This window comes from Hypanus sabinus, chromosome 10, assembly GCF_030144855.1.
Source record: "Hypanus sabinus isolate sHypSab1 chromosome 10, sHypSab1.hap1, whole genome shotgun sequence".
NCBI classification, from domain to species: domain Eukaryota; kingdom Metazoa; phylum Chordata; class Chondrichthyes; order Myliobatiformes; family Dasyatidae; genus Hypanus; species Hypanus sabinus.
This window is the reverse complement of record NC_082715.1, coordinates 40,654,916-40,677,392: the sequence shown is the minus strand read 5'-3', so window position 1 is coordinate 40,677,392 and position 22,477 is coordinate 40,654,916. Positions and strand designations below refer to the sequence as shown.

Genomic DNA, 22,477 nt, shown 5'->3' with positions numbered 1-22,477 from the left:
AACATTGGAAAGGGTACAGAGGAGATTTACCAGGATCCTGCCTGGTTTGGAGAGTACGGATTATGATCAGAGATTAAGGGAGCTAGGGCTTTACTCTCTGGAGAGAAGGAGGTTGAGAGGAGGCATGATAGAGGTATACAAGATATTAAGAGGAATAAGAGTGGACAGCCAGCACCTCTTCCCCACGGCACCGCTGCTCAATACAAGAGGATATGGCTTTAAAGTAAAGGGAGGAAAGTTCAAGGGGGATATTAGTGGAAGGTTTTTTACTCAGAGCGTGGTTGGTGTGTGGAAAGCGCTGTCTGAGTCAGTGGTGGAGGCAGATATTAGTGGAATATAAGAGACTACTATACCGGTATATGGAGAAATTTAAGGTGGAGGGTTATATGGGGAGCAGGGTTTAAAGGGTCGGCACAACATTGTGGGCAGAATGGCCTGTACTGTGCTGTATTGTTCTTTGTTAAAACGTCAACTGTTTACTCTTTTCCATAGATGCTGCCTGGCTTGCTGAGTTCCTCCAGGTTGGGGGGGGGGGAGGGGGAGGGGGGAGTGGTGTGTGTGTGTGTGTGTGTGTGTGTGTGTGTTTGTGTGTGTGTGTGTGTGTTGCTCTGGATTTCCAGCATCAGCAGATTTTCTCATGTTTGTAACTCTAAACTCATGATAAATTATATCAGGTGGAGAACAGGTCATCTCACCATATTTGGGCAGCAGATAATGCTCCTGCTTCCATGCTTTGCCTAGCCCTGCTCTTGTGCAGTGCTCTCAGTAATACTGTTCAAATGGAACTGTTGCCATTGCTGTCTGAGTGCAACCTGCCGCCACTTAAACCACCGTGTGATAAATTATGCACAGAGGTCGTTCCTCTGCCGGATCCATCAATGCAGGGACGGGTGGAATATTTTCCACTAGGTTGGGTCAATATGGTAGGTTAAACTGCACCTTTGGAGAACAGAGTGGATATTGTATAGAATGAGCAAGCTAAAATCACAGAATCACACAGCATGGAACAAATTAATCTGGCCCAATTTATTAAGCTCATTTTTAGGTTCTATAACACCCTGTGCCCAAGTGATTCGAGTGCTTATCAGGACACTTAATAAATGTCTTCACTAACCAGCTTCAACCACGCTCAGGCAGTGCCTTTGAGGTACTTAACTCTCTCTGGGTGCAGAATGTACACCTTCGATAGAGGAACAAGTTCCCTGGAGTCTACTCTATCAACACCCCCTACAATTTTATATACCTCAATCTTGTGCTCTCATTCAGTGACCATGGTGATTAGAATTACATTCAGTACTCCAGCTCAAAACATCCAAGGTAACATACAGGAATGGTTCTGAATCAATACAGGCCCATAGATCCCAGAGAGTTGCACGGCTGGCAAAGACAGTAGTTGTGAATGCATATTGGATATTTTTTTTTGTTGTTTAAGGTACAGAATAATAAAGCAAGATAAACATGTTACATGGAGACAGAAGAGACTGCAGACACCATAATGTGGAACAACATGCAAACTGCTGGAGAAATTCAATCACAAACAAGAGAAAATCAGCAGATGCTGGAAATCCGAGCAACACACACAAAATGCTGGAGGAACTCAACAGGCCAGGCAACATCTATGGAAACAAGTATAGTCGAAGTTTCGGGCCGACAGCCTTCAGCAGGACTGTTGATGGGTCTCGGCCTGAAACGTCGACTGTACTCTTTTCCATTGATGCTGCCTGGCCTGTTGAGTTCCTCCAACATTTTGCGTGTGTTGCTGGAGGAATTCAGCAGCTCGGGCAGCAATTATGTTCAGAAATGGATTGTCCAGATCAAAGGTCCCAACCTGAAACACAGACCCTCAAGGGATGCTGCTTTATCCACTGAGTTTCCCCAGTAGTATGCTAATCATCTTAGTTGCATTAAAAACTAGAAAGTTTACAGTAAAATACTGCATTTAGATCTCACCAGAAGCCAAGCAGAATCTGAAAGTATTGGAGAGTGCACAAAGGAGGTTTATGAAGATGTTGCAAGAGACATTTCATGAGAAATTATGACTAGTCTGAGGTCTCTTATTTTGGAATAGAACTCGTAATGTGACAATTTATTTTAGGTGCAGTTATGATGAATCTCAGGCCCCTTTGCAATGGGATCAACATCTGGGAGGCATAGATTCATAGAAGATTTAGAGTCCCAGAAATATTGTCATTTAGAGAGCAATGGAATCTGGGATGTCCTACTTGATAGCATGGTGAAGCCACAAATATCATCACATTTATGAAGTATCTGGATGAGCTGTGATGTCACATAACTTACAAGGCTGTGGATCAACGAATGGAAAACAGAATTTGTTTGAAGGCCTCTTTAACAGCAGGTATGCACACCGCAGTCCGAATGGCTCCTGCTATGCCGTAAATATCCACGATTCTACAATCAAAGTTCATGGCGAACATTTTGTCAGCTGCAATGGGTTCTCAAAAGATGAAATTGTGATGAAAATTGCCAGGATAGACTTTTTAGCAACACTTTAACAGAAATATGCTATTCTGATTTCTATTAATTGTCGACAGAGGTATGATCCAAAAAGACAAGCACAATATCAATAAGAAATTATACTCAGAATATAGATAAGACCATACAGATCTATAGAATGTGCACAGAAACGTTAAAAAAAACAATTGGAGAGTGAAGAGGAGGCTCAAAAGGGAAGAAAATTTTGAAGAACTTTTGAGAATGATGTTTTTCCACCCAGAGAGTGGATTTAGTCCTAGAACTCAAAGGACATATTTCCCTGCTTTTACTTATTTAGAGAGACACAGCGCAAAACTAACCTTTTTGGCCTACTGAACTACACCATCCAGCAGCCCACCAATTTAACCCTAGCCTAATCACAGTACAATTTACCATGATCAATTAAACTACAAACCGGGATGTCTTTGTGCTGTGGAAGGAAACCGGAACACCCAGAGGAAACCCATGTGCTCATAGGGCAAACAAACTTTCTTACAGAAGAAACCGGAATTGAACACCGAACTCTGATGCCCCAAGCTGTAATAGCATAGTGCTAATCACTACTGTGACGCTTCCAATGTACAACTCTATGATGCTAAACCTTGGCCTCTTCACCATTGATCTTCATTATGTCAAATTCAACCTACAAACAACATTTATATTAGAACCTGAACTTCTTTATTCTTTAATAACCTGCTTTATAGCTGCATCACCTGTTCAATGAGACACTTGTTCAAACATTCAGAATGTTTGTCTTCCTTAAATCAAGCAAATTCTGTTTCCATCCTAATGAAAACCTTGGAACTTCCTTCTAACGCTATTTGGGGACATAACAGTTTGAATTTTAACTTACGTTAAATTCAATACTGCAGGGCATTATCTGTATGATCTAATGAATTTCTTACAGTAGCTATGATACCTAAATTTATAAGAAAACCTTTTTGTTTCTAAATGACCTATGACAACTTAACTCTAGTGAATCATACCAGAATGACTACTAGCTTTTTGCATCATTTATCTAAATCCAAAGGCAGATATTATGTTATTTGACTATTAAGCAGAATGGAGTCTCATGTTATTTGCCTCAAATTAAGGCAAATCACATTTTTACTGATAATGTGGTAGACATTGAAAGGAGCCTATTGTGAAGGTAGCTACAGACTCCCAATTAACTTTGTTCCAAATTGCAACAGGGCGAATTGATTTCTTGAAAAAAATAGGTAGTTTCAGACTGTGTCACTGTTAGAAAGTAAAGCAAATATCAAGCTTTGGAATGGGAGCAAATCTTCAGTGTATATCCCACAGAAACAAAAAGCTCCAGGGTAAATTTGTTCTAGCAGAAGTAATTTTCTCACAAACTGAAGCACTGAAGCAGGTTAGCTTTAAGGCTGGATGGCAGTTCTGCAAGAACAGCTTCTCAAACCAATCTGGGTTATTGCTTTGCTTCTTTTATTGAGTTTTCAGGGTCCACCCTTTTTATTGAATCCATTATTTTCAGAAGCCTCATAAATCAGGTGATTTAAAAACATTTGTCATTGATATGTTCCCGTAGTTGCTGCTTTTGAGTGATATGTATTGCTTTGACACGCATTCTCATTGAGTAGATGCTGTTTAAACTGCCATGTACTTCCAGTTCTTTTCTCATTTCAGATATCAGTATTTGCATTTTTCAATTTTATTTTCTTTATATTAAGTCATGGTTATTTTGGCAACTTTTACTAACTTATATTACTTTGTAATGAGAAAATGCTGTATTTACTCATGGTTAAAATAAAAACAAAGATTGTGCCCTAAGAATTCCTGAATCCATTTCGAAATATATCTCAGAGCAGAAGAAATATTGGGTATTGAGCTTGGAGTGTTTGATTTTCCAAAATGAATTGGAACATGTTTCTTGGCATATTCTAGAATAAGCAGCAGTGTGCATTTATTTTAGTCAACGAACTGTGGCTCTGCGTGTGCATAGATAGCCATTAATGTCTTATGGACTTCCCTTGCCTCATATTAGGACAATTCCTAATTGGGAGAAGGACAATTGAAGGGTGATTTGATATAGGTACACAGAATTATTTAGGGTATAAATAGGGTAAATGCAAGCAGGCTTTTTTCTACTGAGGTTGGGTGAGACCTCATCTAGATGTCATTGTCTAAAGGTGAAAGGTGAAATGTTTAAGGGGAACATGAGGGGGAGCTTCTTCACTCAGAGAGTGCTGAGAGTGTGGAATGTGCAGCCTGTGCAAGCTGTAGATGCAGTTCTGATTTCAACGTTTAAGAGAAGTTTGGAGAGGTACACGGATGGGAAGGGGATAGTGGGCCAGAGTCTATGTGCAGGTATAGTTTCAATGCTCCAGCATGGACTAAGTGAGCTGATGGGCATGTTCCTATGCTGTAGTTTTCCATAAATCTATGACTCTAACTCTGACAAGCTGCTCACACCAGCCAGAATTTATCTTTAAAATCTCAACTTAAGACATGAAACTTTCAGTGTTACCTCATATCAGTATGACTTCCATTTTTTTCTTTAAGATAAACACACATTTTTGAGTTAGAATAGTGTGAATGTCGCATTTGTCTCTTATTATTGCAAGATCATTTTTACAGGATAACACGAACATCATGTCACATTGACGAAGTTATTATAGGATTTCAGTTCACTTGACACTTGTGCTATTGAGCTTGTACTGGAACAGCCTGACCAGTAACTTGATTCACAAATAATATATCCATAGTTAGGCACATGCAATACCCAATTTCCTCTTGCTCTCCATTCTATCTTTTCTTGAAGTTACAATAGGCCTGCTTTGTCCAAGCAAATCTTTAATATATAGTAATTGCTATACATTGCCTCTGAGAGTAGAAAAAGTGATTGTTCCACTGAAACTGAATCTGTTAATCAGTTGTACTGTTTTCACGCACGCGCTTCTGGTAAGCACTTGCTGTAACCAACTTACTTCAGGTACAAAATCAACTGCTTAGTATTTTAACATTGATCCAGTGGAAAGAGTATTCATTTCAAATTTGTTTTTAGACTGCTCAAAAATGGACCCATGAGCACAATGTATTTATTTATTGGAACTCTTGTTATGCTTGCACAGCCACAGACCTCAAATTACATGGCAAACGTCAGTGACAATAAACCTGATTCTGGTTCTGAAATGAATGAGTTTTCCACTCTAGCTCATGGGAACTGGCAGTCTGATAGTATTCTGTACGAGACCACGATACTCTGAAGTGTGGTCAAACCAGTCTTATAGAGCAACAACATGGCTCCTGAGCTCAATCCTTATCAACTTGTGCTACAACATGGGGAGGATCTATGGACATGGACCTGATGAGCCCTCTGTCCCTCCCCACTGTTAAGAGTTTACACTATTTGCAACACCACCAAGCTACCCACCTTTCCACTTCCTCATCCAAGTCACAAAGAGGGGGATTCCAGAACAGAACCCAGCAGTACACCACTGGTCACCAACCTCCAGGGAGAATACACTTATCCTACATCCATCCTCTGGCTTCTATGGGCAAATCAATTCTGAATCCAATAGCCAAGATTCCCTGGATCCCATGCAGTCCGACATTCTGAATAAGCCCACCATGGGGCACCTTGTCCAAACGCATTACTAAAATCCCTAAAAAACACAGCAGCCACTGCTCTACCTTCATCAATTTGTTTTGTCATTTCCACAAAGCATTCAACCAGGCTTGTGAGGTACAACCTTCCCTCACAAAGCCATACTGACTATCCATAATCAAACTAGGCTTTTCCAAATACTCATAAACCCTGCCTTAAGAATCCACTCCAGTAGGCTGCATACCACTGACATAAGACTCATGGTCTATAATTCCCAAGGTTATCCTAATTATCTTTCTTGAACAAAGGAATACATTTGTCACCTTCCAATCTTCCGGTAATACCAGTAACCAGATGTTTCACATCTCTTGTCAGCCATGGTTCCCTCACCCTACTATCTTTCTCTGCCTCAATGGACAAACCTATCCAGAACCCCATGTAAAAGCCCCCTAAACAACCTCCATATTTCCATGAGCACATCTGTTCCCAATTTAAGCTCCCAAGTTCCTCCTAAGGACATCATCATGGTGGAAAGCTGGTGCAGGGGGCAGGATTTCAGGTTCTTACATTATTGAGATCTCTTCTGACATGTACAAAAGTGATAGGTTGCACCTGAACCCAAGGAGAGGGGGGAGGGAAACAGTATTCTTGGCAGGTTTGTTAGAGCTTTTGGGGAAGGCTTAAACTAATTTGGCAGTGGGTTGGGAAAAGGAGTGAAGGGACTTAGGGCAGGACAGTTGGTAAAAAAGCAAATATAGCATGCAGTCAGACTGTCAGGAAGGGCAGGCAAATGATAGGACATAATTGTAGCCAGCAGGGTGAGTATTAGTGCATTAGGTATGCAGAGTCAAAAAGGGTAGCAAATACAGTTATATCTCAATATATGGAGTATTAGAAATAAAGTGGTTGATCCTGTTGTACTATTATAGATGGTCAAGAATGATGTTGTGGTCACCACTGAATCGTGGCTGAAGGATTGTTGTAGTTGGGAGCTGAACGTCCAAGGTTACACATCGTATCAGAAGGATAGGAAGGCAGGCAGAGGGGTTGGCATGGCTCAGCTGGTAAAGATGGCATCAAATCAGTAGAAAGTTATGACATAGGATCAGAAGATGCTGAATCCTTGTGGATTGAGTTAAGAAACTGCAAGGATGAAAGAACCCAGATGACAGTTATATACAGGCCTCCCAACAGTACCTGGGATGTGGACCACAAATCACAACGGAAAATAGAAAAGGTTTGTCAAAAAGGCAATGTTGTGATTGTCATGGGAGATTTCAATATGCAGGTCGATCGGGAAAATCAAGTTGGAAATCGAGTTTGTTGAATGCCTACGAGATGGCTTTTTAGAGCAGTTTGTCATTGAGCCTACCAGGGGATCAGCTATACTGGATTGGGTGTTGCATAATGAACTGGAGGTGATTAGGAAGCACAAGGTAAAAGAGCCCTTAGGAGGCAGTGATCACAATTTGATTGAGTTCAACTTGAAATCTGATAGGGTGAAAGTAAAGTCTGATGTGGCAGTACTTCAGTGGAGTAAGGGAAATTACAGTGGTACGAGAGAGCAGTTGTCGACAGTAAATTGGAAGGAGATGCTGGTAGGGATGATAGCAGATGTGTCAGTTTCTGGGAAAAATAAAGAAATACTCAAAAGGCAAAATAGTACAACTGTGGCTGACAAGGGAGTCAAAGCTAATGGATATAGGACTGCTAGAAAATGAGGCTGGAGAAAATAACAACAGGGACAAGGAGTTGGCAGAAGAACTAACTAATTATTCTGCATCAGTCTTCACTGTGGAAGACACTTGCAGTGTGCCATATGTTGAAGGCTGTGATGGAAGAGAAGTGAGTGCAGTTACTATTACAAGAGAGAAGGTGCTCAAAAAGCTGAATGACTTAAGGGTACATAAGTCACCTGGCCCAGATGATCTTTACCCTAGGGTGCTGAAAGAGGTAGTGGGAGAGATTGTGGAGGCATTAGTAATGATCATAAGACCACAAGACCAATAAGATATAGGAGCAAAAGTGGGCCATTCGGCCTATTCAATCATGGGCTGATCCACTTCATCCGGTCATCCCCACTTCCCTTCTTTCACCCCATACCCTTTAATGCCCTGGCTAATCAAGAACCCATCTATCTCTGCCTTAAATACACCCAATGACTTGGCCTCCACAGCCACTCATGGCAACAAATTCCACTGATTTACCCCACTCTGACTAAAGTAATTTCTCCGCATCTCAGTTATAAATGGATGTCCTTCAATCCTGAAGTCGTGCCCTCTTGTCCTAGAATCCACGACCATAGGAAATAACTTTGCCATATCTAATCTGTTCAGGCCTTTTAACATTCAGAATGTTTCTATGAGATCCCCCTCTCATTCTCCTGAACTCCAGGGAATACAGCCCAAGAGCTGCCAGATGTTCCTCATAGGGTAACACTCTCATTCCTAGAATCACTCTTGTGAATCTTCTCCAAACCCTATCCAATGTCAGTATATCCTTTCTAAAATAAGGAGCTTAAAACTGCACACAATACTTCAAGTGTGCTCTCACAAGTGCCTTATAGAGCCTTAACATCATATCCTGCTTCTTATATTCTATATCTCTAGAAATGAATGCCAACATCGCATTCGCCTTCTTCACAACCGACTCAACCTACAGATTAACCTGTAGGGTATCTTACACAAGGACTCTCAAGTATCTTTACATCTCTGCATTTTGAATTCTCTCCCCATCTAAATAATAGTCTGCCCATTTATTTCTTCCACCAAAGTGCATGACCATACAGTTTCCAAAATTCTATTTCATTTGCCACTTCCTTGCCCATTCCCCTAAACTATCTATGTTTCTCTGCAGGCTTTCTGTTTCCACAACACTACCTGATCCTCCACCTATGTTTGCATCGTCGGCAAACTTAGCCACAAATCCCTTAATACCGTAGTCCATATCATTAATATACGTCGTTAATAGTAACAGTCTCAACACCAACCCCTGTGGAACACCAATAGTCATAGGCAGCCGACCAGAAAAGGATCCTTTTATTCCCACTAGCTGCCTCCTACCAAACAGCCAATGTTCTAACCATGCCAGTAACTTTCCTGTAATACCACAGGCTCTTGGTAAGCAGCCTCATGTGTAGCACCTTGTAAAAGGCCTTCTGAAATTTCAAATATACAACATCCACTGAATCCCCTTTATGTATTCTATTTGTAATCCCCTCAAAGAATTCCAGCAGGCTTTTCAGGCAAGATTTTCCCTTAATGAAATTATGCTGACTTTATCCTATCTTGTCCTGTGCCACCAAGTGCTCCATTACCTCGTCCTTAACAACTGACTCTAACATCTTCCCAACCACCGAGGTTAGGCTAACTGGTCTCTAATTTCCTTTCTGCTGCCTTCCTCCTTTCTTAAAGATTGGAGTGGCATTTGCAATTTTTCAGTCCTCTAGCACCATGCCATAGTCCAATGATTTTTGAAGGTTCACATGATATTTTCATACTGTACACCAAATGATTTAGATGATGGAGTAGATGGCGTTGATGCCAAATTGGCAGATAATGCAAAGATTGGTGGAGAGGCCGGTTGCGTTGAGGAAACAGGAAGGCTGCAGAAGGACTCTTGACAGATTAGGGGAATGGGCAAGAAAGTACAAAATGAAATACAATGTTAGAAAATGCATGGTCATGGACTTTAGTAGTAGAAATATTTTCCATAGGGGGAGAAAACCCAATAATCTGAGATGCAAAGGGACTTGGGAGTCCTTATGCAGAACACCCTCAAGGTTAACTTGCAGGTTGAGATGGTGGTGAGGAAGGCAAATACAATGTTAGCATTCATTTCAAAATGTCTGTAATACAAGAGCCGGAATGTGATGCTGAGGCTGTATCAGGCACTGGTGAAGCTTCATCTTGACTATTGTAACAGTTTTGGGCTTTTCATCTAAGAAAAGATGTGCTGTCATTGGAAAGGGTTCAGAGTGGGTTCAGAAGGATGATTGCAGAAATGAAAGGTTCAGCATATGAGGAACATTTAATAGCTCTGGGTCTATACTCGCTGGAATTCAGAAGGATGAGGAGGGATCTCACTGAAACCTTTTGAATATTGAAAGGCCTAGACAGAGTAGACATGGAAAGGATCTTTCTCATGGTGGGAGAGTCTAGGCCAAGAGGGCACAGCCTCAGGATAGCAGATGCAGAGGATTTTTTTTTAGCTAAAGGTGGTGAATTTGTGGAATGCGTGACCGCAGGCCAGGTCACTGGGTGTATTTAAGGCATAGATTGATAGTTTCTTGATTGGGCATGGCATCAAAGGATACAATGAGAAGGCCATGGAGTGGGGCTGAGGAGGGGAACAGAGGATCAACCATGACTGAATGGTGGAATAGACTCGATGGGCCAAATAGCTAATTCTGCTCCTATGTCTTATGGTCTTATTCCCCCTTCCCCAATTAAATACTTTCCCTTACCATCTGTTCCTATTTCTGTCCAAGACTTTGGTAAAAGTCTGGGTGCTATGGTTATTACCTCCAAAATGCTCACCCAGTGAGAGATCTTTCACCTGTCCAGATTCATGCCTAATACCAGATCCAGTATGACTTCTCCTGTAGTCGGCCTGTATATTATGACAGGAGTCCTTTTTGGACACACACCATCTTAATTATTTTGTATTAGGGAAGCTGAGTCACCCATGAAATGTTTTATATTCTTCCAAATTTCAGGATGTAAGAAATGTATTAACGGCAGTCTATCCTAGAAGGCTTTAATGTAGTGTAATATATATCGGATCAACACTGTTAATACCAAACCAATCAATATTTCTTCCACTGAATCTTAACCATAATCTCTTAAGATTAGTGGTGAAAGAAGAGGTGAAAGCTAAAAGAAAGTAACATGTTGGTCTCTATTTATTCTCTATTACCTGACCCGACCAGCAGCAGGATGCCAACAGATGTTTTTTTCACTCTTGTGCAACCATTGCTTTTGCGAGACTTGCCTATGGACAAGGAGCATTCCAGAGGCAAATCAAATGGCTTTTGCACAATCTTTTGCCAAAGTCTGCAAAGTATCTTTATTTGCTCTGTTAATTGGTTTATAATTTAGCTTCAAAGTGCAACTAAACACACAGCCACAATGTAGTGGGAAACATATTATCTGCAAGCAAACAAAACTAATTTTACAATAGCATCATAAAACTTTAAAAGTCACTACTTTTATCATGGGAAGAGAGAACAAGCTACACACCTGCACAGCATTTTTCTGCAAGTAATATATTTTCACAATACTCAGGATCTGACAGGCATTGTTGATTCAAGAATAAAATGCACATTTTTTGTCTCCTTTTCATTTTTCTTAAAAGAAAATAATTTAAAAGTGCTGGCACCTTGCTGAGATAACTTTAGTCCTGTTGGCAATATATCAAGCATGTGCCAATCTTCCATTTTGTAGACTAGAGAGTAAAGCTGGACAATCCATCAGACACTGTGTGTGCTAATACAACTGAGCCTAGTTCTCGTTCCACATGTTGTCATTGTACGTATATTTCCAGTAAAAGCCACTGAGCATCAATCAACAAAAAAAAACTGAGACAGTCTTCTTCTTATTAAGGGAGGTCCAATGGTACATGGGCAACCATACTGGCTTGGTTTGTTAATTTTGTGCAGAACTGGACAGAAATGGCATGAACTTCCCATTCCACACAGCTTCACTATTCACTGCTTAAACCATCAAGTGCACTATTTAAGCTAAAGATTTCTTCAATTTGTTCTGCTTTCAAAGCAATTCTTTAAAATTTCTTCCTTTCAGTGCATGAAAGGCCTGCACTTACTGTCCATCACTAACTGCCATTTGAAAAGGCAATATTGACAGCTGAGTGGTTATCTCAGCTATATCAGGGGGTATTTTGAAATAATCAATCAATAACAATCAACTAATATCAAAAGACAATTTGTTAACAGATTTGAGTTATCTTACGTTCTGAGCTGTTGATATATCAACTGTAAAATGAAGGCCAATAATGTGAAGGAAGGTCATGTTGCATAGCAACCACAGCTTTTCCAACACTGTCATCAAATATTCATATTCATTATATCCCACTGTGGAGATGTGCACATTTGACAGAAATTTGTAAAATTACCATTTGATTAAGAAATATTGTGCATGAACATATCTGACTTCTAGTGCAAGCTATCAATTTTCCCTTTCATGGAAGCAAGAGATCATGGAACTTTATGGTTTGTTTTGAAGGTACTGTTTAGTTCTCGAAGACTGTCACCAGATGTGGTGCAGATACTGTTGGATAATCCAGAAAGTGTGCAGTTTCAGACAGCTTTCATTGTGTTAGATGTGGTGCCATTGACATCTTGTCATTTAGTAAAAGATGGGAGCAGTCCTGTTCCATTCTGACAGGCTTACAGTAAAATCCCTCATCAGCCTTTGCAATAATTTTCCCTCTTCAGAGACTAACATCACACATGTCCAGTGCTGTTCAAACATTTATTCCAATATTTCAACAACTTATCAGACTATAATCCTGGTTGCAAATAAAAGCCTCTTAATACTTCGGCTGCTGTCTCCTATTGGCAAATGCCTAATGAAGACAGATCTTCACAGATACGCACATTTTGCAATGCCACTTGTCATTTTGCTTCTGCAATTCTGCAGTCTAACAGCATGCAAATAGACAGAAAAGAGGGCAAAATCAAAGTGACAAGTGGCAATTGCAAAAGAACACGCACTACAGCTAAATACAGTAATTTCATTTCAATTTCACGAGTTTGAGGGAGAGTGTGAGTTCGTTTGTCCTTTATTATCGGTTTGTTAGAGACCCAACTATCTTCCTGACACTACCATCTTGGAGGGGTCCTAATAACGAGCAATCATAATACCCTTCCTATTTATGAATAGTAGATCTTTTAAATATGGAAGTTAGGGTCCTAAATTAAACAGAACACTACAAATGACAATATGGTGGAGAAATTGGAAGAATATTTAGTTTTTTGTTTTAATTGACTATTTTCTTTTTAGTTTTGTTTTGAGGACCAGGAAGAGCAATAGACAGTAGGTGCAGGAGTAGGCCATTCGGCCCTCCTAGCCAGCACCGCCATTCACTGTGATCATGGCTGATCATACACAATCAGTGCCCCGTTCCTGCCCACTCCCCATATCCCTTGACCCTGCTATCTATAAAAGCTATATCTAACTCTCTCTTGAATGCATCCAGAGACTTGGCCTCCACTGCCTTCTGGGGCACAGCGTTCCACATATCCACTCTCTGGGTGAAAAAGTTTTTCCGCATCTCTATTCTAAAAGGCCTACCCCTTATTCTTAAACTGTGGCCTCTAGTTCTGGACTCACCCATCAGTGGGAACATGCTTCCTGCCTCCAGCATGTCCAATCCCTTAATAATCTTAAATGTTTCAATCAGATCCCCTCTTATCCTTCTAAATTCCAGTGTATACAAGCCCAGTCGCTCCAATCTTTCAACATATGACAGTCCCGCCATTCCGGGAATTAACCTTGTGAAACCTACACTGCACTCCTGATGCACCATCAATAACTCTCGGAGACGTGAGTTGAGATAGGCTTTTATTAGCTGGAAGAAAGCACCGTCAGCAGCAAGAGCCCATCACACAACATCCTGGAGACTGAGGGAGAAGCAGTGCCTCCAATTGCCTTTATACGGGGGTCAGTGGGAGGAGCCACGGGCGCAGTCAGCGGGGGCGTGTCCAGACAGGTATATGTAGTTCACCACAACTCCCTCAATAGCAAGAATGTCCTTCCTCAAATTTGGAGACCAAAACTGCACACAATACTCCAGGTAGGGTCTCACCAGGGCCCTGTACAGCTGCAGAAGGACTTCTTTACTCCTATACTCAATTCCTCTTGTTATAAAGGCCAGTATGCCATTAGCTATCTTCACTGCCTGCTGTACCTGCATGCTTGCTTTCATTGACTGATGTACAAGAACACCCAGATCTTGTTGTACTTCCCCTTTTCCAAACTTGACTCCATTTAGATAGTAATCTGCCTTCCTGTTCTTGCCACCAAAGTGGATAACCTCACATTTATCCACATTAAACTGCATCTGCCATACATTTGCCCACTCACCCAACCTGTCCAAGTCACCCTGCATTCTCATAACATCCTCCTGACATTTCACACTGCCACCCAGCTTTGTGTCATCAGCAAATTTGCTAATGTTACTTTTAATCCCTTCATCTAAATCATTAATGTATATTGTAAACAGCTGCGGTCCCAGTACCGAACCTTGCAGCACCCCACTGGTCACAGCCTGCCATTCCAAAAGGGAGCCGTTAATCACTACTCTTTGTTTCCTGTCAGCCAGCCAATGTTCAATCCAAGTCAGTACTTTGCCCCCAATACCATGTCCCCTAATTGTGCCCACTAATCTCCTATGTGGGACTTTATCAAAAGCTTTCTGGAAGTCCAGGTACACTACATCCACTGGCTCTCCCTTGTCCATTTTCATAGTTACATTCTCAAAAAACTCCAGAAGATTAGTCAAGCATGATTTTCCCTTTGTAAATCCATGCTGACTTGAACTGATCCTTCTACTGCTACCCAAATGTGTCATAATTTCCTCTTTTATAATTCCAGCATCTTTCCCACCACTGACGTCAGGCTAACCGGTCTATAATTCCCTGTTTTCTCTCTCCCTCCTTTCTTCAAAAGTGGGACAACATTAGCCACCCTCCAATCAGCAGGAATTGTTCTTGAATCTATAGAACATTGGAAAATGATTACCAATGCATCCACAATTTCTAAATCCACCTCTTTAAGTACCCTGGGATGCAGACCATCAGGTCCCGGAGACTTATCAGCCTTCAGACTCAACAGTCTATCCAACACCATTTCTTGCCTAATATAAATTTCCTTCATCCTTTACCCTAGTTCCTTTGGCCACTATTACATCTGGATGACATCATCATGTAGCACAGATTCAGGTCTGTGCTGCCCATCAAGTGCCTGGCTATACTAATCCATTTTCCAGCACTCAGTTTGCAGCCTTGTATGCCTTAGTGATTCAATGCTCTTACTTGTACAGATTAATAGATAGTTAGGGTTTTACAGCATGGAAACAGACCTTTTAATCCAATCTGTCCATTCCTTCCAAGGTTCCTGTCTACATTAACCCCATTTGTCTGCATTTAACCATATCTCTCCAAACCTTTCTGATCTATTTAGCTGTCCAGATGTATTCTTAGTATTCTAATTGTCCCTACCACCTCCTCTGAGCTGTTATATACCTGCCCTCTTAGGAGGTGCATTCCGGATTTCAATCACCTTCTAGGAGAATATATTCCATCTAAATTTCCTCTGAGTCAAAGAGTATATCTTAAATCTTTGTCAAAGAATATAGATTCTTCTGATAGGAGGACTAACTTCTCTTACCATCCTGTCTATATCCCTCATAAGATATACCTCAGTTAGATCCTCTCTCAGCCTTCTCCGCTGCAAAGAAGACAAACTCAGCCTATCTGGACTGTTTTCCCTTTCAGAGAAACCCTGACAAATTTCCACTGCTGTGTCTGCAGTGATTTTTTTAAAATTAGGACAGCTTTCACTCATTCCCAAATCACTGTCACACCAAAAGATGGTACAACACAACAAGTCATTGCAGTAGCTCTGATCCACAAGTGAAACACTGCTGACAGGGCCTATCAAAGGTAATGTCACAGTATGTGGGCCCATGCACTCCAGGGATAATTTCAGTCCATAACAACCCTTAGGTGGAAACCTTTATTGGGGGAGGGGGTTGCCGGGAGGGGTGTAATGCATGGTTGAAAGCCAGGATTAAGAGGTTCTCAGAAGAGACAACACTCCAACAAAAGAAACACCTCAGGTCAATAGTGAGAAATGTGGAAGACCTGCGTGTCTTAGTGCATGAAATCACACTAATACTGCGGACCCATGTCAAGTGCTCACTCCAATCTGCAAATACCTGTTTACTAACCGGCACAGCATCTCAAGGTGCTGGGAATGAATTGCCAGAAAATATACAGGTTACCTTAATAGAATGTAGCTGTTGGTTTACCATTGAGAAAGGTTTTTATATTTTACACAATAAATAATCATTTTTGCTTCTCTCTGACTTCACCTTGAACGGTGTTGCACTGGTTGAATAATGAATGACATGGATAACACTGAGATCTGGCCAGCTTTAAGCCACACTAGGACATCAACTCTCAACATACTGTTCAAGGATGCCTAATCTGTGCAGTACATCAAGATAGACGGAACTCTCCAACTACCCATATTATTCCCAAAACATTTTTGTTCAGTTAACATCAAATATAAGCTGTCTAATTTAAATCAAGCCAGCTGGTGGCACAGTGACATCAGCTCCGGACTCTGGAGCTAAGGTTCCTGAGTTCGAATCCAGTCCGGCTGCTCCTGGACACTTACCCCTGACATCTCCTCTGTACCCACTTCCAAGCACCTTAAAGTTATGCCCCCTTGTGTTAGCCACTTCAGTCTTGGGAAAAAGCTTCTGGCTATCTATATGATCAATGCCTCTCATCATCTTATACACCTCTGTCAGATCACCTCTCATCCTCTGTCGTTCCAAGGAGAAAAGGCTGAGTTCACTCAATCTATTCTCATAAGGCATGCTCCCCAATCCAGGCAACATCCTTGTAAATCTCCTCTGCACTCACTCTGTAGTGTCCACATTCCTTTCTGTACTGAGGTGACCAGAACTGAACAGAGTATTCCAAGTAGGGGCTATCTAAGGTCTTATATAGCTGTAACATTACCTCGCAGCTCTTGAACTCAGTCCTATGGTTGATGAAGGCCAACACACCATGTGCCTTCTTAACAACACTGTCAACCTGCATTTGGTGGTTTTATTAACATTTGCTGATTGAGAGATATTATATGTCAAATGTTAGAAGGGAGTCATATTACGAAGCTTTCAGCAAAAAAGAAATTCCAGAAGTCTTACTTGCACATCTGCCATAAGGCATACTCTTTTATACAATCCTTAGTGTATGCAGCATGTTAACCAAAGACAATACAGAGCCAGTTACAGGGGTGCAATGTCTGTTTTTTTCCTGATAAGGATTATATTCTAATTCCAGGAAAAGTTTGACAGTTTTGAACACACAGGTAAATATCTCTGTTCATACATAGATAAGTGTCAGTAACAGTATAGCAAAGTCAGTTGCTGATGTTCTAATGCAAAATGATTAAATTCAGAGCCTCTAGCAGAAAATAAACTCAAGAGCTTGATGCACCATCAATAACTCTCTGAGATGTGAGGCGAGATAGCTGCTTTTATTGACTGGAAGAAAGAACAAGCAGCAGTTGACCACTATGCTACATCCTGGAGACTGAGGGCAGGGCTCAGACCTCAATCGCCTTTATACCGGGGTCCGTGGGAGGAGCCACAGGAGCGGTCAGCGGGGGGGGGGGGGGGGGAATGTCCAGACAGGTATATGTAGTTCACCACAGAGCTATATGTATTATTCACCAAGGAATAAATCTAGTATATGTGTGGGACTAATATATTCACCATAGTTCCAGGATAAATCATATTCAGTGAAAAATGGTGCTGAATTCAAAAAAAGTTAACAAGAGAATGACCAGCACGCTCTAGTGAGGCTTTAGTGGGTATTTAGCTGGTTGCAAATCAGCACATTAACAATAATTTTGAACTATGTGCTACATCCCTCAAGCATGAGAATGTTATTTCAGACCCAGGTCAGGGATAGAGTAAAAGAGGGAGGGGGGCATCCAATCATTTGGCCTTATAGGTCTGAGGCTGGAGTCAAGAGGCTGACAGACCAGTAGAAAGGTACAGCTAGGGTCAGGAAATAGCAAAATCATAGGTGATCTATGCATTGGAAAAAGTGGAGCAATCCTGGGCCAGTCAAATGGTTAAGGTAGGGGTGATCAGGGGCCCATGGAGAACATTGGGAAGTTGTGGTGTTGGTGTGGTTGTCTGGTTGGAGCACTATGTTTAAGGAGACTGAAGGTCAGGAAGAAGGTTTGAAAGGTTTGGGGAAAAGTCTGAAAACCTGTCTGGAGGGTCAAGTGGTAGTTAGGCCCAAAAGGGGATCAGACAGACAAAGGGCAGTGATAGATTGGAGGACAGAATCAAAACTCCAAAAATCTGTGGTGAAAAGAAAACTGACTGGTGTGTAGAAATGAGCATGTCATTGTGTGGAGGTGTTGATCAATATTGTGGAGCTGATCGTCTGAAGGACGGAGAGGCTCAGAGTTTCAAATTCCAGTCTGGTGCTACACCGTGAAGATTGAATTGTGACCAGCAATGTATGTTTCATGAAGATTTGCTTTGATCTCTACCACTATGCTCACTTTGAAATACATAAAGGGATAATACATGATTTAGCATGTATAAGATGCAGAAATCGCATCTGATGGGAGTGACAAATAGCAGGATGAAGGAATAAATTTACAGATCAACATGAAGAAAATCAGAAATTCTCATTGTTGTGCCTCATTTTACAGTACCCAACCTGGTACAGCTAAAAATAAACAGGATTGTATGATCTAATTTCTAAGCAAATTTCTGTGCAAATAGACCACTTCAACTTAAATAGAAAATAGAAATCCAATCTTCAATGAGACCCTCATAACAACCTCTGTCATCACCCACAAACATGAATTGGTCTCACAGGAAACAAAAATCCTACTGCTGATGTTCACCCTGTTTTCAGGTAAGTGGCATAATGGTGAAATATTTTCCCAATTATTGGACTATGCAGTCTCAAACATCACACAAATACATTCAGTAACACTGGCTGGGACAATCAGGGGTCAGACTGGACTCTTTCCAAAACCAGAAAGACCACTCAAGTAGTTCTAATGAGTTAATAAACAGGCCAAGTACACTCTGAATCTTCATGTCACAGGCTAAATGGTACTTTTAAAGAGCACAAATGGGAAACACCACAAACCATCTCACAAGTCATCCATAACAATTTTGCCGGAGTGCATGCTTAATGATTATTAATTATCAGCTGAAAAAAAGTGCGATGAACACAAAAACAATTCCCATTTATCCACAACTGAATTCTAACAACAGCACCATAGACCTCTGGGAGTTGCTATTTCAAAAGGATTACTTAACTATATAAACATTATTCTCCCAAACATTGATTGTAACTTGGATTTCCAACATAGTTTTGCTTCAGAGAACTCAATGCTTGTTTAATAACTTCACTGGCAACAAAAGAAAGGAACATACCTTTGAACAGCAAACACTTTAATGCTCTGAAATACTTCACATAAACTGGGCCAATAGTGACTTTTATAGAAGTGATTTTAGATGGGTGCCCAGCCCATTGCTAACTTTGATATCAGACTGGTGTCCTGAAGATATAAAAAGTTTTATTAAAATGCTCAAACCTTTCTCGGCAGCTTCCATTTGACGCTTCTTGTACTTCTTTCTAAGAGCAGATGGTAGCTTCTCATTTTCTCCTTTCTCAGAATCCTGGCCATATTTTGGGGTGTAACATCTATTCTCTATCTCCAAGTCTATTTCAATATCTCCATCCAGACTTGTGCTCTCTTCGTTGGACTCCTGGTCTTTCAAGTTCTGAGCCTCAAGGACAGATCTTCCACGGTCGCCATTTTCAGGAACATTCTTTTCTCCAGTCTGCTGTGAGTTCCCTATCTCTTGCTGTTTATTTTCTATCTCTCCATTGTGAACTTGTGTTGACGATGCTTGGGAAGATTGGCACTTTGGGGCTGCCACCATTTCACTGGAAGCTTCATTGATGTCCACCTACAGTAAAGAAAAATAAATGATTTAACACGGATCGAATTCTTCGAAGTGAATCTTTTGACCATCTCCTTGTGGAACATATTTTAGGGACACTTATAGTTTTACTCAATGTCCTAGCACAAGATGAAAGCATAACAAACTAATAATGGAACTGAGGTTTGGGTTGATACATTTTGTGAAAAAAACAGCTCTTTCAGCATGTTGCTTAACTTATTTTCACACACATATTTATTTTTAATTTGGTAGTGTTTGGTGCTGCCAATGTGAAACATATCTAATAGAAAGAAACATTCAAGAGGTAACCGGTCTTTTGGAAGTCTTTAGAATATTCCAGAAACCATTCTGCGGATTGTTAGAGGTTACATTGGGTTATTTAGGGCAGTTCCAAACTTTGCTTTTGCACCAGCTTGGACCTTGGAAGAAAATCAGAGCATTTGCTCTCTGAACAATCAACTTATACATATACTTTGCACATTTCAAACTGTACAGTGGAGAGTTATGTGACATTTTTGTACTTTTCAGAGAAATGGCAACATTACTAAGTAAATAGCTGATAGATCTATTTTTAGAACATGATTAATGCTGGAAGACAGTGATGAAATATAATTAGGTTAAATTAAACACTTTCCCTAAAATAACAGACTGAAAAACACCCACAATAAAAGAACAAAAAAAGGAATGTACAATGTCATGCAACACACACAGAATGTCATTACTGAATAGTGCTGGCTGAAGAGATTTGAAACTTATCCCACCACCCACTGCTCACAGAAGAATTAATTATCCTATATTCTGTGACTTTTGGTACCCTAGCAAGACAGCTGCATTAATTTAATTGCAGTCACCCACATCTGCTGCAAATGTCCTGCAGGTAACAGTGCAAAGTAATAATCTGTTAGCAACAAAAAGAAATTTAACACAAGGGCAAGAGAAAATTAAGAGGCGGAAAGGGTGGGAGTTGGATGACAAAATGAGTAATGTTTGGGATTAGTTAAACAGAGTGGTAGGGCCAATGTCCAACAACAAATGTGGTTTCCCAGTTGTATTAAATCAGTTGAATATTCTATATTTTTCTACACAAGTGATCTTAGTCTCCTTTGGGACTCTGACAGAAGTTTTAATATCTTCTTTCACCAGAAATCTATAAGATCTTAAAACATAGGAGCAGAATTAAGCCATTTGGCCCATAGAGACTTCACTGTCATTCCTTCATGGCTGCTTTATTATTCCTCTCAACCCCTTTCTCCAGTCTTCTCACTGTAACCTTTGACACCTTGACTAATCAAGAATGTATGATTGCCTGCTTTAAATATAGTTAATTATTTGGTCTCCACAGAAGTCCGTGGCAAAGAGATCCACAGAGTCACCAGCCTCTAACTAAAGGAGAAGGCACTTGGTAACTGAAAGGTCTAAAGGTAGATAAGTCACTTGGACCAAATGATTCTGAAAGAGGCAGCTGAAGAGATTGTGGAAGCATTAGTAATGACCTTTCAAGAGATTCTGAAATAGTTCTAGAGGACTGGAAAATTGCAACTGTCACTCCACACTTCAAGAAGAGAGGGAGGCAGAAGTAAATAAATTATTAGCCAGTTAGGCTAACCTCAGTGGTTGGAGAGACTGATTATGTTCCATATTAAGAATGCCATTCCTCCTACTCTGGACCAGCAGAACTTTGCCTATAAGGGTAACAGATCAATCAAGGATACCATCTCCTTTGCTCACCACAGTGCACTAGAACACCTGGAGCACCTATGCCAGAATGCTTTGTACTAACTACAATTCTGCCTTTAACACTATACTTACCACCATTAAACTACACAATCTGGGACTCAATATATCAATTCGCAACTGGATTCGGGACTTGCTTACCAATCACACCCAGTCAGACTAGGCAGGTACACATCAACCTCCCTGACCCTGAACACCAGTGCACTGCAGGGATATGTACTGAGTCACTCCTTTACACTCTTATCACCCACGACTGTGTCCCTGCCTATGCCACCAACTCCAACATCAAGTTTGCAGATGACACCACAGAGATCGGCTTAATTGCAATTAACAACAAAACAGCAAACAGAGCGGAGGCTCAGACACTGTCTGAATGGTAGAAAAACACTGGTATGTTACCTATCATTTAACATAAAGAAAACAAAGAAATGAATATTGGCTTCAGGAAATCAAGAAGGTATGAATAAGCTGCACTACTCATACATGGTGAAGCAGTGGGGAGAGTCTCCAGCTTTAAGGTCTTGGGAATAAACATTAAAGAGGAGCTTTCTTGGACTGCCAACATCTCCTTGACAGTAGAGAAGACTTAGCAATCCCTTTACTAACTTAAGAGTTTAAAGATGCCCCAAAAGCTGCTGGCAATTGTGCCACTGAGAGCAAGCTGTCCTCCTGTGTGACGGTATGATACACCAGCTGCAACAAAACGGACCAGAAAGCACTTCAGCAAGTGAGCAGAACTGCACAGAAGATCATTAGGACACAACTACCAAACATAGAAATTATTATAACTCAATCTGCCTACAGCAGGTTCACAGAACCATGATGGACCCATCCCATCCCAGTAATCACCTGTTTAATCTCTGACCATCCAGCAGGAGATACAGGAGCATCTCCACAGAGACATCCAGACTGGAA

The 22,477-nt window shown here is 40.9% G+C and overlaps 1 protein-coding gene across 5 annotated transcripts in view; it reads right to left on the bottom strand.

Moving 5' to 3' along the window:
- The window catches only part of dnmt3ab (DNA (cytosine-5-)-methyltransferase 3 alpha b), a 487,596-nt gene that overhangs the window by 291,636 nt on the left and 173,483 nt on the right, over window positions 1-22,477 (bottom strand). For all 5 annotated transcript variants that reach the window (XR_009514305.1, XM_059981717.1, XM_059981718.1 and 2 more), the window contains exon 5: window positions 19,456-19,834. Coding sequence is in view for 4 of the 5 variants with exons in the window: in XM_059981717.1 (XP_059837700.1) it covers window positions 19,456-19,834 (379 nt within the window). In the remaining variant the exon portion in view is untranslated. The remainder of the gene's footprint in view (window positions 1-19,455; window positions 19,835-22,477) is intronic.